The sequence below is a fragment of the Cinclus cinclus genome, chromosome 22, assembly GCF_963662255.1.
Source record: "Cinclus cinclus chromosome 22, bCinCin1.1, whole genome shotgun sequence".
NCBI classification, from domain to species: Eukaryota; Metazoa; Chordata; class Aves; order Passeriformes; family Cinclidae; genus Cinclus; species Cinclus cinclus.
The window spans coordinates 1,251,430-1,268,566 of record NC_085067.1 but is presented as its reverse complement, the minus strand read 5'-3'; the positions used below and the strand labels follow the sequence as shown (position 1 = coordinate 1,268,566).

Genomic DNA, 17,137 nt, shown 5'->3' with positions numbered 1-17,137 from the left:
ACACCGGAGTCACAACCCCGGGGGATCCCGCATCCCTGGGGACAAAGCCGTGGCTGGGAGGGAAAAAAATTCCATTGTTCCCACGGGGATCGGGGCTGCGGGGCACCCCGGTGGGTGCACGGGCTGATGGCACCCGTGTCCTGTCGGGGGACCCCCGTGCCCGTGAGGGGACAACCAGGATCCCACCGAGGGGACACGAGCAAGCGGCACCGCCGCTGTCGCCGCGGGGACGTGGTGCCACCTCGTGGTCCGGGGACCGGGGCCTCTCCCGGGTGCCTTGAGATGCTCAGCCGCAGGGTGCGTGACCCGTAAATCACTGCCTCTGCTCCCCGGTCATAGAGACAGTTGCTGGAGGCAAGGAAAAAAATTAATTAAAAAATAAAAGTAGCAATCAAAATAGCTCGGTGCGAGGCGAAGCGGGTGTTTAACAGCCCCAGGGACGCTGTGCGTGACTCGCTGTGGCTGCTCCTTGCTGCGTGTCCCAGGGCAGAGCCCAGCACTGCAGGTGTCCCCAGGGGCTGCAGGTGGGTGACAAGCCCAGGGAAACGCTCAGGCAGGAGACATCCCCGGGCTGGGATCAGGCCGGGCACTAAAGCCCTTTTGTTTTCCCCACCCAGTGACCCCGCGGAAGAACGGGCGGATTGTCTTTCAAACGGAGCCGATGTGGAGCTTGAATGTCCCTCGCCACCTTGGCTATAAATCATCCTGCATGTGATAAGGTAATTACCTTCTCCTTGGAACTATTCATAGGAAAACCTATAAAGGGCCTGGCTTGTAAACACAACAATAAAGAGGCAGTACAATAAAACCTTGGCCAGGGTGGGGAAGGTGCTGCCTCTCCCCGGCCCCCAGCACCTCGTGTCCCACCAGGGAGGACACAGGCTGCATCCAGCCCTGTGCCCTCATTTTCCCCAGAGGGTTGGCAAAGGGTGATGCCCTATTGGGAATAACAGCAGCTCCCATCTGATTCCTGGGGTGCATAAAACCAGAGATGCCTCTGTTCAGAGAACAGCCTGACACTGGATGGGGCTGCTAGAGCACACTCAGCTCAGGTACACTCTGCTCCCAAGTCCCACAGCTGCCTCAGCACCAGCATTCCAGCTGGTACAGGATGGAGGCAGCTCTAGAGATGTCAGCAACTTTGGGAAAAGAAATCCAGGCCAAGTTGTGCTTTCAGTGGCTCTGGGACAGATTTCTCCCCAAGGCAGTGCAGAAACACAGGTTTGGTTCAGGTGTGGGAGCTCAAAGATGGGATCAGGTACAGCTGCAGCAGCCAGAAAGGAAAGGAGCAAGTGAAGCTGAAGTACAAATGTGTCACTTGAAGCAGAGCCAGGCCAGGGCCCAGCAGGCTCAGCTCTCTCTCCATCCCAGGGTTTCCCAGCTTGACCACACACAAGGGGCTGGTACAGCAGAAGTCATCCCTGGCCCCAGCCATCCCCTGAAAAAGGCTCCCTTACTCCAGGAAGTTTTGGATACTCTCAGCCCTTGAGGCCTGCTGAAACCAGCGGCGAGGGTGGAAGAACAAAGCAGATGAATTTTGTATCCTCTTGAGGTTTTACGACAGGTAGGGCTTGCCCTGAGCTCTGTTCAAACATCCAGCCCGGGGTTAGGACAGCAGGCACTTAACTCTTGAGAGCCCCAGAGCCCTGCTCATTCCTGGAGGTGCTGATTTGTCCCCAGCAACATCAGAGAGCTCAGTGCTCCCCTGGCTAGCAGCAGAGTAAGCACAGAGCAAACACAGAGCAAGTTACACCAGCAGGAAGGAATGGAAGGAGACACAACTCCAGAACCAGAAACAAATCTGTGTGCTGTTAGAACATCGCTCCATCTCCCACAGAGGTGCTTGGAGAGGCAAAATTCCAGCCTTGGAGAACCTACTCTGAATTTTCTGGCGTAGGCAGCACAGTACCATCCACCTGGAAACAAGGAATTTTGATTTTTTTGGAAGACAGGATGAGTGGAGGCAGCAGGAAGGCACAGGCCAGGTGTACAACACTGGGGACACAGACAGGCAAAGGGTGTTTGCTCTAAGCTATTCTTCAAATATTGGCCTATTTGGGTTTATTGCAGGAACACAAGAGTGACAACATTTGCAGTGCTCTGAAAAACAAAATTCTTCCAGCCCCCCACTCTACAAACATGATTCTGGATCCTGCAGCAATAGGAATAAAATGCTTTGAGATAACCTGAGGGAACAGGCAGCTTTATAAAACACATAGAGGAGGGAAAGGAGGTTGTTTTCCAAGTGGCAACGCTGTGACAGCAAAGAGCACAAACCAGCCCCAGGGAGGGCAACGGCAGAGTTCACCAAACACAACAGTAAAAAATAATAATATAAATATGAAGTCTTAGAGGCATTATCAATACAGTCTGAAACAAAACATTTAATATCAGCAGGAGGAAACTTCTCCTCCAAATGTCCTGTGCAAGGGAACACAGGCCAGTGCTCCCTGTGGAAGTTTTGGTCACTGAAATGGGGCTTCCCTTTAAGATTCTGTCAGCTCCGTGGCATTGGTGTGGCTTGTCAGGACATCCTCCAGGTACAGGGACACTCTCACCCTGGCCTTGCCCTGCAGCTCTCTCTCTATCCCACTGAGATGGTCGATGGCTCCCTGCAATCCTCTCTCCCTCTCCCCCAAGTCCGTGTGCGTTCCCGCTTCGTTCTCCTCCCCCGAGGACCTCAGGTACTGCAGGACGTAGGGTTTGATGGCCCCCCCGTGCTCCCTGAGGGTCCCCCCGATGAGGGGCAGGTCCGTGCTCCTGGCCAGCTGCAGCAAGTGCAGCAGAGCCCGGCAGATCTGGGTCCTGAGGCTGGAGCTGTACTTGAACTCCAGGAAGTCCTCGGTGTCCTCGCTCCTCTGCAGAGCCACCACCAGGGCACTCCAGATTTGGCAGAACTGCTCCGTGGAGCCGTAGCATTCCCTCTTGCTGGGGATGGACAGGGCCATGGCTGACTTGATTCGTACTTTGAAGTTCTTGCAGGACTTGACTACAGAAGAAAGGGCACTGAAAGCTTGCCTGGCCCAAGGAGCCTCTCCTGAAAATAAAACCAAAAAAACCCATCCTTTTTTAATCAGCCAAAATATGCAAAACTATAAATTTCTCCTGAATATTTAATGGACTGACATTTATTGAATTTATTGTTGTTTAAATGAGAGAATCAGGAGTTATGAAATTAAATATTAGTTAGAAGAGCTAATATCCTGAAGTTTTACAAGAGGACCTTTGGCATTTTTTCACAGCTATAAGCCCACCCTCACACTCTTTCTTTACATGACAGATCCAGCTGAACACAGCAGTTACACCTGCACTGCAAAGAGCTGAGTCTGTTCCACTGGGAAGAGCTCTGGGAAGCTGTGACAGCAAGACTCAGCTTTCCTGGCTTCCCCCCTTCTTCTCCACCCCACTGGCACCAGAGATGATGTGATCAGCCCCCAGGTGCTGAGGCAGCCCCAGGCAGGGGAGCAGGCTCTCACCCAGAGGCAGGGCAGGGTTCCTGAAGACGTTCCCCAGCGCGTAGCACGCGTTCCAGCGCACCTTCATGGTGGCCTCGCTGCCCACCGTGGCAATCAGGGCCTGCAGGGACTCCTCGATGGCCTCCCTGAACCTGGGCTTGGCCACGTGGCAGGGCTGCAGGAAATGGAGCACGTTCCCAAGGGCACGGACAGCGTTGCTTTTGACCTGGAAACGCACAAAAACCTCTCCAGTTTTTGGGTTGTTGGCAGGTTTGATTTCAAGCCTGCTGTGAAATCATCTCAGAGCCAGCAAGGAGCACAGCTGGAATCACACTGTGTATTCCTAAATGCCACCAGAAGGATCGTTCTCTGCAAATGGCCACAAACCAAACCCTAACCCTCTACACTGTGGAAAAGCTCAGGCAAATTCCCTGCAATTCAAACACCACAGGAAACCTCTGAACACCAGCCCTCAGGGGAGGATCTGAGCTGCAGCTCCCCTCAAAGGGGCAAACAGACTTAAAGTAACTGGTAACTTTTTCCTTTCCTTTTTTTAATGCAGGAGTTAACTACCAACTCCACCCTCCTTCCCCTCAGCCTTACCTTGTCTCTGTCCTTGGATGCTTCAGTTGCAGACCGCAGCAATTTCAGCAGCAGGAGATCAGAAAGTTCCTCCTGGAAGCTTTGTCCCATGGTTTCCCTGGCAGGAGAGGCACCCTGTAAACACCCAGCTCAGCTGCTCCATCCCCAAAGATGTGATACCACCCTTTATAAAAGCCCATGAACAAATAACCTTCACTCTTTAGAAGGCTAATATATAAGGCAGACCTTTCTGCATGTGACCACTATGTTTATTAATTTAAAACCAAACTATCAATGCAAGAAAGCTGGTTAGCGATGGTTAAGTCTGTAATAAAAAACAGAGGGCAAGGAATTGCTCAGAGGTAATTCTGTAGCAGGAATATATGATAACTATTTTCCTGTTAAAAATGTAACAGTAGGTTGGGCTTCCCTCAGTCTCTGGCTTGAGGAAGGGTTAAATATTTATTAATTTTACTTCTGCGCTGTGTTGAAAGTAAAGGAACCACGTAATTACACCAAGCAACACACAAGAAATGGAAAACTGAAAAGTTTCAAAGAGTCTCTCCTTAGAGTGACAGGACAAGGGGAATGGCTTCAAAGTGAGTAGGTTCAGAGCAGATATTAGAATAAACCTGATCCCTGTGAGAGTGCCCAGAGAAGCTGTGGCTGCGCCATCCCTGGAACTGTCCAAGGCCAGGCTGGATAGGGCTTGGAGCAAGCTGGGATAGTGGAAAGTGTTCCCAGATGGATACAGGATGCTTGAACAGTGTAACACACAGGCAGAGGCTGCTTAAAAAGAAGGATCCAAGCCAAAATTCAGCTTTTTTTTTTTTAGTGTTAAGTATCACAGAATCATTTTGGTCAGAAAAGCCCATCCAGAGCATCGAGTCCAAGCTGTGCCTGATCCCCTCCTTGTCCCCAGCCCAGAGCACTGAGTGCCACATCCAGTCATTCCTTGGACACCTGCAGGGATGGGGACTCCAAACCTCCCTTGCCAGCCCCTTCCAATGTCTGACCACCCTCTCCATGGTGAAATTCCTCCTCATGTCCAACCTGGAGCTCTCCTGGCACAGCCTGAGGCCGTGTCCTCTTGCAGACCATGAGTGTGGTCTGTGTGACACCTGGGGACAGGGACAGGGCAGAGGTGTCACCCAGGGAAGGGTGTGTCACATACATGTTGATGATCAGGGTGTCTGTGAGGTTGCCCAAGGACCAGGCTGCTTTGGCACGGACGTTGGGAGACTTGTCATGGAGGGAATTCAGCATGGCATTTGCTGTGTCTGCCACAAACATCACATCCTGCCAAAGCAAAAACTGCTGCAAAGTTACAAAGTTCTCAAAACACAGGTGATTTCCTTAGCAACACACTGTTTTTTTCCAGGGAAAATGAAAGAGAGACCAGCTCTGTTCATTTACTTTTCTAGGTGACACCTTTTAATGAGCTCATGGTGCTCTCTGCAGCTCTGCCTGACCTTTAATTAACAATCCAATGCTGACCAAGTCCACTACCACTCTTGGGTAGCTGTTGCTGAAAAACTTCAATAGATTATTTAATTCCATCACTGATTTAGTTACTTTGGATTTTAACATAAGTACATGGACTGCCAACCTTATACTCATCAAATCCCACTCTTAAAGTAATTGCTTCTCCAAACTCCCTGTTGAGCTGCCTGTCTAATCTTCTCTTCTATGGCACATTACATGTGCCTGTGGTAAAGGATTTTCTTTCAAAATATTTTGGAATTAAACTCCAAAGTCAGCTACTGCATATTTTTTTATTAAAATCATTCACTTAAAGGTTACATTGCAAAAACTAATCTTCCAGCTCAGCCAAGCTGATATTTGTAGAAAAAAAATGTTTGGTTTTTTTTTAATAAGCTTTATTTCTTAGTTTTAAGCAAAACTGAAGGCTTCACATTAAAAATTTGTTACAGTCATAGAATCCTGGAGCTTCCCCCTCACCTCTTGCACCTCCTCTGTGCCAACCTAACCACTCCAGCTTCCATCCCCGAGAGCCTGGAAGATCCTGACCTCTCTCCTTTTCCTCTCACTTCTTCTTCACCTCCCTTAAAGCTGCACTGATTCTGCTCTCACACAAAAGGCAAGAGCAGGTCTGGAGCCAGTAAGGAAAACTACAAATGCACTACAGTATCAGTGGATTTAAGTAAATAAAAGTATAAAAGTGAATTAACTTCAAACAAATCCACGTTCCACATCTTATGGTTCATTATAAAATGGCTCAGAAGAAGGGAATGGGCTGGCTCTGACCTGCCTGAGGCATGGGAAGAGGATGTAGACTCCCAGGGCACGGGCAGCAGCAGCTTTCACCAGGGGGTTCTCGCTGTGGTTCAGGCCAAGCAGCAACGTGACACACAGGATCTGCTGGTCACCCTGCAAAGAGGAACAGCAGTGGCAACAGGGGGGCTGAGGAGAGCTCTGTCCCACAGAGACACATAAATTCTCTGAAAGACCCTGTGTCTGAAGGAGCTCCCACTCAAGAGCATGCTCTAGATCAAGTGAGAAGTGTTTCAGGAGCCCACCCAGGAAACAGAATGCTTCCAGCACACAGGATCTCACTGCTGTCAGGTAAGGCCATGAAGGAAATCAAAGTATTAATTCTCATCCAAAGCAGAAGGAATGGCCCATCAGAGCTAACACAGAGAGGATGGGCTGCTCCTGCCTTCCTTCCCTCTCTGCCCTTCATTAACCAGGCCAGGCAGGCAGGGTGAGCTCAGCCTGGGCAGGTTGTCCGTTCACCAGCCCATGACAAAAGGTCAGAGTGGGCACTGACTTGACCCCACTTGGCCACAGGGACAGGAGAGGGGATGGGATCAAAGTACAGGGGGATGAAGTACACTCTGTACTTGGAGAATTCCAGAGATACTGCTGGACCAGCAATTCCTGGGCAAATGAGATCTGGCAGAGCACTCCCCAGCAAGGGCACAGTGACACAGAAGGAGCTGCACAATGCAGGGGGGATCCACTGCCAAGGCTTTCATGTTTAAAAGCATATTTCATATTGCAAGGGGAAAAAAACACACATGCAAATGGGTGCACAACATCAGGCCCTGGCTGTTGGCTCAGCTGGCTCTTCAAAGAATTAATCAGCAGAATAACAATCCCTCAGCCCTCCCTTGTGCCATGAAATTCTTATTCTCCATCTCCTGTGCATCATTGCCAAGGCTGGGTATTCATGGCAGGGCCAAACAGCTGCTGTGACCCACACTTTAATTGTTCTGACAGGCTAATTACTCCCAACATGGCCCTTTCCAGACTTCAACAGTCACAATGGTCAGAATGAGAAAAAATAAATTGGGAAAGTTTCTTTACTTTCTCCTGGTAAGTTTTAAAAGGCTTTACACTACAGTAATCTGGTGGACAAGGACAAAGCCTCAAAGGTAAAAAGAGCACATTTAGAGGTGCGTTCTCCTACCTGCAGGAGGCTGAAAGCCTCTGGTAAGATAGAGGACAGGGCATCACAGGCACTTGTCTGGAGAGTGGCGTGGGGGGAGTTCTGCAGAGTGCCAGGTAAAGGGCCATTTAACATCATTGTCCAGAAGGTCACAACCTGCAGGAGAAGCAGGCAGGTTCATCTGTTAAAATCAGCAATTAAGCCTAAGTTCTTGTCTTAAAGATGATCATCATACCCCGAAATTTAAACTGCATTAAACACAGTTGTAATCCCACTCCTGAATCCACACAGCCGAGTGTTTTCATTTGCCTGACAATTTACATGCATAGCAAACAACAGGAACCTGATGCTACTGAACACATTTCCTGTCTTGTAGGCTTAAAACTTAGCATGAGCCAAAGAATTTTTAAGCTTGTCTTCTGTTCACAGAAGGAAAACTTAAACAGGCCTATATTACTCAGCTTCTGCAAACTGAGCCAACACACAGCTAATGAATTTTTCTAAATTCACATACATTATGGTTCTGGCCATTCTCTCTGCACTTGTGACCAGACAGAAAATGTAGGTTGGGTCTTTAAAAATGCAAATTCACCAAAATTCTACAAGTTTTATGCAGCAGTAGTGACACACACAAAATTAGTGTTGTTCTTCCAGCTCTCTGAACTACAGCAGGCTGCAAGAGTTGGGAAGAGGAGAGGCAAAGACACAGGGTTAACATCATGTAAAAGAAATAAAACCCAACAAGACAAGAACAGCTGCCAAATTACTGCAGGAAGTCTCCAGAAACTGTCCATGCTGGCATCCATAAAGCTGCAGTCTGAGTTCCTTCCTGCTTCCCTGCAATAATCCGTGTCTGTGCCAGTGACTTTGCAGATCCAGGGAAGAGCTCAGTGAGGTGGAATCTCACACCTACCACGCTGACAGGCACCCTCTGCTCAGGGGCAGTGGGGGAATCAGGTTTGTGCTGCTGCAGGACACCTGTGCCCAGCTCCTCCAGAAGCTACAAAGAACAAAAAGCAAGGAGGTTTTCATCAGGCATGACTCAAAGACCATGGAACTACAGAACCTTCACCTAGGACTGCATCTACTCACCTAGGGAACAAAAATAAAAGATTCAGTATTGGTTTGGACTGTTCTGTCCCTGCTAGTACTGAAATTAGAGGAAAAGCCTTTCTTACATAAAGTCTCCAGCTAGCACAGCATAACAAACTACTTCACAAAGAGGAAATCTTGGGTCACAGAGTCCAGTCCCTGCACCAGCTGATGCTCAGCCAGGGAAGGACCAGTGTAGTCCTTGCACTTCCCAAGCTTCCTGGTGACTCAGCAGAGCAACAAAATTCTTCAAGACTGGAAGCTAAAGGTGCATTTCTCTGAGTGTCAGGGTACTGCACTTCTGCATCACACACACAGATGTTCTGAATATTCATCACCACTCATCTGCACTTGCAAAGCACACAGACAGATAAAACTGACTTGGTAAAATGATGTTGATGTGTCCTCTTGCTCTTACTTTGGCTCCATGAAGCTGAATGGATGGATCCATTTCTTCCATGCATCTGCAAGCTACTTCTCCAAGTTCTAGGAAATAGCCCTGAGCCATGGGGAAATAACCTTTCACAAGAAGAGCCAACACCTAAACACAGACAAAAGAAATTCCATTCAGCATTTCTTCCTCCTGTTTACTCAAAATACCCCAACTACACCCTGAAATGATGTTAACAGGCAAATCAACCCTGGCACCATACACTGAACTCTGATGTAACAGATACACCTTGCAGCACAACTTTTGCAATACTAGAGCTGATTAAAAGCCTTGCTGTTCCATTATCTTGTTTAAAGAAGAGCCACAAAAGCACTATCAGGTACCAAGACCATGAATTATTTACTGTAAGTGAGGGCTCCTGTAGCCAAAAAAACTAAGAGCAAGAGATTCTGTACCTCCTGTAACACTGCTGCTGCCTTCTATGAAGTTGGATTTAACAAATATTCACTGTTCCAAAAAAAGAGAGAGACTTCTTGGGAAAAATCTTACCCTTTGCTGTGGCTACATGAGTTAAAACAAAGCCAAGCCTCAGCATCCACAGTACTCCTTGAGTGCTTCCATAGCTCCTTGCAGCCTGTTCCCTGACTGCAGGGTTTTTTCCCACTGTTTTCCACCAAAACTTGAATTTGCATTTTTGTATGGAGGAGTGGAAGACTCACAGTCTGCCAGCACACACCCCCAAGTAATACTGAAAACAATACTGAAGATTAAAAAAATCACAGGCAGATGAACTTGCTGCAGCAGGTTTGCAGTGGGGCAATCATGCTGTGGCCAAAACGTTTCTCTTTGAGTCACAGCAGCTCAGCCCCACTGCAGCAGCAAAAGCCTCAGCCTAAACCTCCCTGAGAAAGCAGAGAGTAAAGGGAATGAACAACTGAGGGAAGCAGCTGAGGGATGTGGGCCAATCTCCCTGTGCACCCCTCCCACCTGCAGGGCCTCCAGGCGCAGGGGACACGGCTCGTAGATGCTGGACAAGGACGGGAAGGTGGCGTCGCTGTCGGAGCAGGAATCCTCCCTGGGCAGGACCACGATGGAGACACACAGGCGCAGCAGCCAGCAGGGCTCTGCAGGGCCACACCCTGCTGCATTGTCCAGAGGGCTTTCCCCTGCCCAGGGCAGGGCTTTCCTCCACTGCTCGCAGGACATAGAGCGACGAGGGGTTGTGCTGCCGCTGCTGCTCAGCCCTGAGGAGCTGGGCTGCTGCAGAAGCAGCTGTACCTCTGGTAAAGGTGCTTGGACAGAAACTACTGCACCCAACAGTGTGAGGCTGGAAACTCGAACGTTAACATCTGCAAGAGACAACGGAGGGAGAAGGAAAAGCAAAAAATGCTTCATTAGAACTTCACTGATGGTCGGGCATCCTCCCTCAGCAGTTTTCAGACAAGGCAGATTATAACATATTATAACACCCACTGTTATTGAATTATGAATTTATGGAACACAGAGTAGGGGAGCAATATAACAGAGAGAAAATGCAAACCTTTGTGAGAGATGTAGGGCTTGATCTGGTTCCACACCCTGGTAAGCAGCCCAGGCTTCAGTCGGCTGTAGGGTGCATTGGAAACCAAGTTTGCCAGGCACTGAAACACAGAGAAAGGTGCTGGTTACAATGTCAGCCTGGCCTCCAACAGGTTTGTTTTTACACTTGTAATTTAGGTCACTCAGGCAGCTCATTATCCGAGGGCACCTGAAAAAGACCACCCCAATTATCTGCTGTGGGAACACTGGATACAAACTTGGTTCCTAAGAACAAGGATTTAGCTACTGTGAGGTGGCATAAAGACCAAGGAATTTTGATAGGCTATGGAAGGACTTGTCAATTTGGATTCCAGTTTTAAAGTCACTGTGAATCTTCAGAATCATTTTATAGGTTCATTGGGCTCCAAAAAGACTAAAAAAAATGCAGAAAGAGAATCATGTTCAAAAGAAACCTCGAGGCTCTGGATGGAACTCTGAGGAACCTGGTCTAGTGGAAGGTGATCTTTAAGGTCCCTTCCAACCCAAACCATTCTGTGATTCCATGATTCTGTAGGGGATGACTCAGTCAATGAAATCTTGTGAGATGACAAAGGTCTGTTTCTCACCACCACCACCTCACTCCTCAAGAGCAATTCTGTGCAATCTTTCTTCAGGACTCAATCTAGAGAGCAGTGTCACCCCTCTGGGAGCATGTGGCACATTTGCAGTGCAGGTACCTTGACTATCTGTGTCAGAGTCTGGGAGGAGGACTCTGCCACCAGGGCCAGCAGCAGGCAGCGGTGCAGCTCCCGGATGCTGGAAGCAATGGTGACAGAGAAGGGAGTAAAAGCTCTCTTGTGGTCACTGGCATCTTCAGCCACGGAGAGGAACTGCTTAGAACCTTCCAGGAAGGCTGAAAGGACTTGAAGAGCACAGGCACGTGTCTGAAATGATAAAACATTTGCGATACCTTTTAACATCTCCTTTGAGCCGGTGGAGAATTTTAAAATACGTAAAATCCTCTCTAGAAAGTGAAAATTCAACTCCAACTATCTTTCTTTTCGTGACTTTAAGCAATACAGAACCAATCCCTTGTTTCCTTAGCCAGTGCTTCCTATTTATTTCTTGGGCAGTAGCCAAACACTTGCTGAAGGCCATAGAAGACAATTCCCAAGATTAAGAGGGGAAAACAGAACAATTTTTGTACACAGAAGTGCCTCACCTTTGGAGAAGGGTCCTTTAGAGCAATAGTCATCAGAGACACAGACTGAGGGCTGCCAATACCAGGGGCATCAGGAACAAATGCTGACCAGTAGCCATAAAGAACTCTCTTTTCTATTGACTTTATAGTGGAGAGGAAACAGGCCAGAGCCCCTTGGCGAACATTGGCTTGGTAAGACCTTAAACACAAACAAAAAGATTAATGAAAACAGCAGGGACAAGGGATGAACCCCACCTCTTTCATGTGTATTAGTGACTGGCTGTGAGGGGAAATCTTTTAGACCAAGAACAGGAAGAGGAAGAACAAATTCACTTCCAAACCAATACAAATTACTGCCTTCCCATTTTCTTGTATCATCTCATAAATCAAAAGGGAAAGTAATTTCCTCAGCAGTTTTGATTAAGAACAAAGGATGGTGTGGAAGTGTTTTATGAAGCCTGTGTTTTTATGCTGATGTGCACAGCAATCACCTCACTTTGCTCTGTATTCCACCTTCGGTGTCGGAATATTCCGACTCGCTGCTGCTGATGCGTTTCCAGCCCGTGGGAAGTGAGGACAGGGGATCCTTCCCAGCACACACACCCGACACACGAGGCTGAGGATCAGGGCAAGGGCTGCTCTGCACATCCCCCAAGTGCAATTTCAGCATGTCTGCTCCCAGCACTGACTCATTTCCTGCATCCCCTGAATCTTCTCTTCCTTCTTCTCCAAATTCTCCTTTCTTTTGTTTCCCTTTGCACTTCTTTCTTCGGCTCTAAGACAAAAAAATTATTTTCCTTAGTCAATACTTAAGGAATACATAAATGAAGTTACATGTCCCTGCAATACTCTACACACAGAAAGTCACTCTTTAGTATCTGGGTTTTTAAGTTCTGCTTATTAGCAGAAACAGTCACAAAATTTCAGTAATGCCTAAGTAAACAGTTTATAACTGAGTAGCCTCAAAAACTAAGCTTTAGCTTCTTCATTAGTAAAGCAAAATATATCCAAGGAAACTTTCAGCTAAAAATCTTATTTCACACAGCAGTGATTAAAGAACAACACAAAATACTTCTGTAGTTCTTTTAGATTTACAGTAGGGAACACTAACCTTTCTTTTCAGCACCTAAAAAGAAACAAGTCAACATGACTAGATAACTTTATTTTCTCTAATGTCTTTCAGATAATCAGTAAACCGAAGTATTTGAAAGTTTAAAAAATAACCTGTAGAAGGATTAAGCAGAACAGATGGGGCAAGAAATCAGTCTTAAATGAACTTGACTTCCCTAAGAAAGAGTCAAATAATTGTGCAAGTGTTAGGAAAGAAAACGTGACTTATCTTTGGCAAGTTTGCACACACCAATCCCGTGCCTAGAGGCCAGGAATTCCTGGCTATGGATGAATAATTGTTGCACAGAGCTTAGCTGAGGAAAGCCAAGCCCTGCAGAGCAATTTGTTCATGTCACCTGAGCTCCCAAAGCAATTTTACTTAGTGCAGAATTTATAATCATCACCTCTGAAGCAAAGAATTATATGTACCACATGCTCAGGACATGAAGAGCCACCAGTATCACAACAGGTAAGACACAACCACAGCAAACAGGCTGGAGAGTCAGGAGCAGCCCATCTTACCCCTGTCTGCTTAGAGGTGGCTGGTTCTGACTGCTCCTGCTTGACAGGTGACCTTTTATCATACTGAGGTAAAGGAGCAGGGTACAGGGCTGTGGGCACCTCAATGCTCAGTCCTGGCAGCCCATGGAACATGCACTTCTGCAACAGGAACACAAATGTTAGCATTCTGTCCCTTCCTCATGCACAGATTTACTGTTTTTCACTCAGGTGAATTCACCAGTTTTCAGCTGTGCTCCTTTCCCCAGGTCTTGCCCTTCCCATGTATAAGGCTATGGAACTGAAATCCATCTATGTCTAGAAGGATTTCAAGGTCCAAAAAACCCCAAGCCTCCCATCTTCCTCTCACATTCTGCTGTAGGGAGTGCAGTGAAGATGCTGTGAGAGAAACTCAATATATTTTTCTTTAATATCTCACACTCCATTTCCCCCCACTCTCATGCTTTTCTGCTCCCTCTTGTTCATTTTCTACAGTTTCCCACTTAACAGCACCTGGAACCTCCCAGTGTCTGCCTCTTTCTCCAGATGGATTTAAGCATTTACCTTTAACACTGCCAGAAGAGCTCCAATTTGGTCAGTTTGCATCAGTTTCATCTTTCCACCGTTGAGAAGTGACTGGATACCTTTCAGTGCACTTTGCAGTAACTGAAAACAAAGAATTTTCCTTCCCAAAACACTGCAGGTTCACATCTTTCAAGTAACTTTCTAGGCAATGACAGTTCTGCTCAACTGGGACAGTAATATGATAAATTATAGACTATTAAAATAAAATCTTAATTGACAACATTCCAAATTCCACATATTCCTGCAGCACAACCTCCTAATTAGAGTATTTTAGACAATGAGACTCACACTTACCATGCAAAAAGTGATGTCATCCACATCAGTGGTTTTTGAAGACTGCAGAACACTTAGGAAAGTTTGAAAACAAACACTTCTGTAGGACTCATCCAGGTATGGCTGTCCAGGAACACTAAAATTACAGCAAGAGGAGACACGAGGTTACTTTGCAGTCTGTCCACAGGTTCATAAAGTTACACAAAGTCCCACTCAATTCTTCTGTTAGCCCTCTGTTAGCAGAGCCCCAGCTGGATGGGTGGTTGATTGAAAGGGGCCAGCTCTATCATATAGAGGACAAAAAGAAACCTCCTGCAAGAAAAAACAGACAGCACAACAGCTTTTATTTTCTTCCCTAAACTATTCCCTGTAACATTATTTCTGCAAGACTGAGAATTTATGGTTTTATGCACAGATATCTTGGAACACTAAAGCTCTGCATTTCAAATTCATGCACCTACACCTTGCTGGACCTGTGCTGGCAGATGTACACTTTCTAAACCCCCTGCCCCAAAGGTTTGTACACACCTGAGACACAGGTTTGCCATGCTGCGCACAGCTGCCCTCCTGAGCTCCACATCTGGCTGGCCAGGGTCACTGAAGTGCAGCAGGAGCCCAGCCTTGCCCAGAAGGTCTGGGAGATACTGAAATCAAACCACCAAAAGTCATTAGGGGTCAGTGCTCCTCCCTCAGCCTCCTGGGTCTTGTGTTTGGGAGCTAAACATCAGGGGAGGTGGCTGGAGCCTGGCTGGACATCAGGTGCCACCAAAACTGCTCCTCAGATGGGCAGGGGAAAGAAAATATAAGGAAAGGTTCAGGAGTTGAGACAAGGACAAGGAGAGGTCACTCACTGACAACCATCATGGGAAGAGCAAACCTGACTTAGTGAAATTAGCTGAATTTATTACCAACGAAAATTTAAAGCATGATAATGACAAGTAAAACAAACCCTAAAAATTCTCAGCTGCAATTTCAGATTATTCCAGAGATAGATTTATAATAAACAGCATGAAAATCTAAATTCCTTAAGTCCTCTTATTTTGTATTAAGAAAGAAGAGAGGTGAGCACAGCTCAGCTGAGTCCCCAGTTTATGCTCTCTTCCCAGACATGAAGCCAAGCTAGGAACAACTGCTGCACCAAACTGCTGCCACTACACGAGCTACAAGCCCACACAAGCTGGCAGCTCCCAAACTGTGAGCATCACCACCCTGGGCTGAGCCCAACAGCAGAGACTGCATTGCAAGCTGCCAGGAGCTGGTGACAGCAGAAGAATTCAGCATTTCAAACACTTGTCAGCTGCAGCAACGAGGAGCTTCACACAGGATTGAAACCCGAGAGCCTCTGCTTTGAAATGGCACCAAGCTGAAACCCTGATCTGGTTACAGGATGCATTTCAACATCCTCAGTGCAGCCTGGGGAGTTATGTGCAATTTGAAGCTCCCCGTGGTCTTCCTGCATGAGGCACAGGGTCCAAGCCTGTGCCCTTATTTAATGGTGATCTATACAGCTGCAGCCTGCAGGTACAGAGTATTCCACATGGGAATAATAATTATTAATAAATACAAGTGCAAGTCAACTTTCCCATAAATCACAGCAACTATTTAAATGGGATCTAATCTTAGCATGAAAGGTAACACAATTTGAGAACTTTATTATTCTTTCTCTTAGGAAAAAAAAGTAGAAACAGCAGTGGTGCAAATATTTTTGTAGATACCTTCTCTCTGATTATAAACTCACCTTCTGACATTTAGGCCCATTATTGTAAACAAGAGCTGCTAAGGCTTGCAGAATTTCAACATGTGTCCAGGAGCTGCACTGCCTCAGAGCAGAGATGCAGTAGGAGAGAAGGAAATTCAAGTTCTGCTCATCAACCATCACCTGTTGGAACAGAACAGGTCAAGATAAACATCACCTTGTACTGCTGCAGTCAGTAAACTCAGAGAAACTGGTCACAGATCTGGATGTTGAAATCACACATCAGCAGAGAACACACCTGGCAAGAAATGGATAAATCTGTACAAGTGTCCTGAAACCAAGACTATTTCCTAGGGTGAATCACTTCTGACTGAGAAGTGGTTTTATGAGGAACCATGAGAGAACCAGATCAGAGCTTCAGCTACCCAAAAATAAGTAATACAGTGAAAATCCTAGAAAGTCTGCCTGAAGGTTAGCTCCACAGCCCTGGAAAAAGGCAGAGTTCCACCAGCTTATTGAGAGACAGGAGGGACATGGCCAAAGTCTTCCTACCTGATATCTGTTGAGTAAGTGATGGATAAGCTGACAGACTTTGCTGACAAGATGTTCCTGATCAAGGGGAACCAACTGACAGGCTTGGACAAGTACAGCACAAACATCCTGGAAGAGAAAGCCTCAGTTTATTATTTAGGGACTACAAAGGTAATACTAATGGCCCAAGAAAAATACCAAGTTACATCAAGGAACAGAAGAGCAACATCCAAAAATCAATTAATTCCAAAGCGCAAAGTAAGCCTGCTTTGGAAATAAAACAAACCGGTGTAATAACGAAATACTGTTTGTTGCTAATGGAGCAGCATCCATAGTGCTCAGCTTTGAAGGGCTTGCTTTAAGGCTTTAAAAATTCCTGTTTTTCCAGCATCAGACTACGAAAACTGCCAAGACGCACAGTCCCATCTGTCGGTGTCACCCCTCGTATCCGCACCGGGCAGCAGAGCTCAGAGTCACCAAGGAGCCGGAGCAGGGCCCGGGGGTGGGCAGAGGAGCGTGGAAGGTGTGCGGGGGGAACGTGGGGTGGAATCGGCGGGACAAACCCCTCCACACGGGCACACCCGCGGCCCGGGCCGCCTCCTTCTCATCCCCACAGGGACACATCGCCGGAGCCGCCGGGCCCCCTCACCCCCGTGGCGAAGCCCCATCCCCGCGGTACCTGCGGGCCGGGCGCGGCCGCGGGCTCGGGCCCGCAGCTCTCCGAGATGAGCTGGTCGAAGAGCAGGTGCAGCTCCGTGCGGCGGCCGCCGTCGGGCATGGCCCGCAGAGAGCC

At 47.5% G+C, this 17,137-nt stretch overlaps 1 protein-coding gene across 1 annotated transcript; it reads right to left on the bottom strand.

The window, feature by feature from the left end:
• Positions 1-2,021: 2,021 nt before the first annotated feature.
• Positions 2,022-17,137, bottom strand: HEATR6 (HEAT repeat containing 6). Its single transcript, XM_062507110.1, has 20 exons — positions 17,024-17,137; positions 16,366-16,473; positions 15,856-15,996; positions 14,646-14,761; positions 14,139-14,253; positions 13,824-13,925; positions 13,284-13,421; positions 12,143-12,426; positions 11,673-11,850; positions 11,188-11,394; positions 10,473-10,572; positions 9,920-10,281; positions 8,960-9,082; positions 8,363-8,449; positions 7,471-7,605; positions 6,306-6,428; positions 5,212-5,336; positions 4,059-4,155; positions 3,477-3,681; positions 2,022-3,037 (listed from the first exon to the last, which is right to left on the bottom strand). Exons 1-20 carry the CDS (start codon positions 17,120-17,122, stop codon positions 2,487-2,489), a joined length of 3,396 nt encoding a protein of 1,131 aa, XP_062363094.1. The 5' UTR covers positions 17,123-17,137; the 3' UTR covers positions 2,022-2,486.

Bases quoted from the DNA above. Each gene is read 5' to 3' on its own strand.
- HEATR6 (XM_062507110.1), bottom strand. From the start codon at position 17,122: ATGCCCGACGGCGGCCGCCGCACGGAGCTGCACCTGCTCTTCGACCAG. The intron at 15,997-16,365 runs GTAGGAAGACTT...CTGTTCCAACAG, and splicing joins ACTTACTCAACAGATATCAG to GTGATGGTTGATGAGCAGAA. The intron at 5,337-6,305 runs GTCAGAGCCAGC...TTGCTTTGGCAG, and splicing joins TCTTCCCATGCCTCAGGCAG to GATGTGATGTTTGTGGCAGA.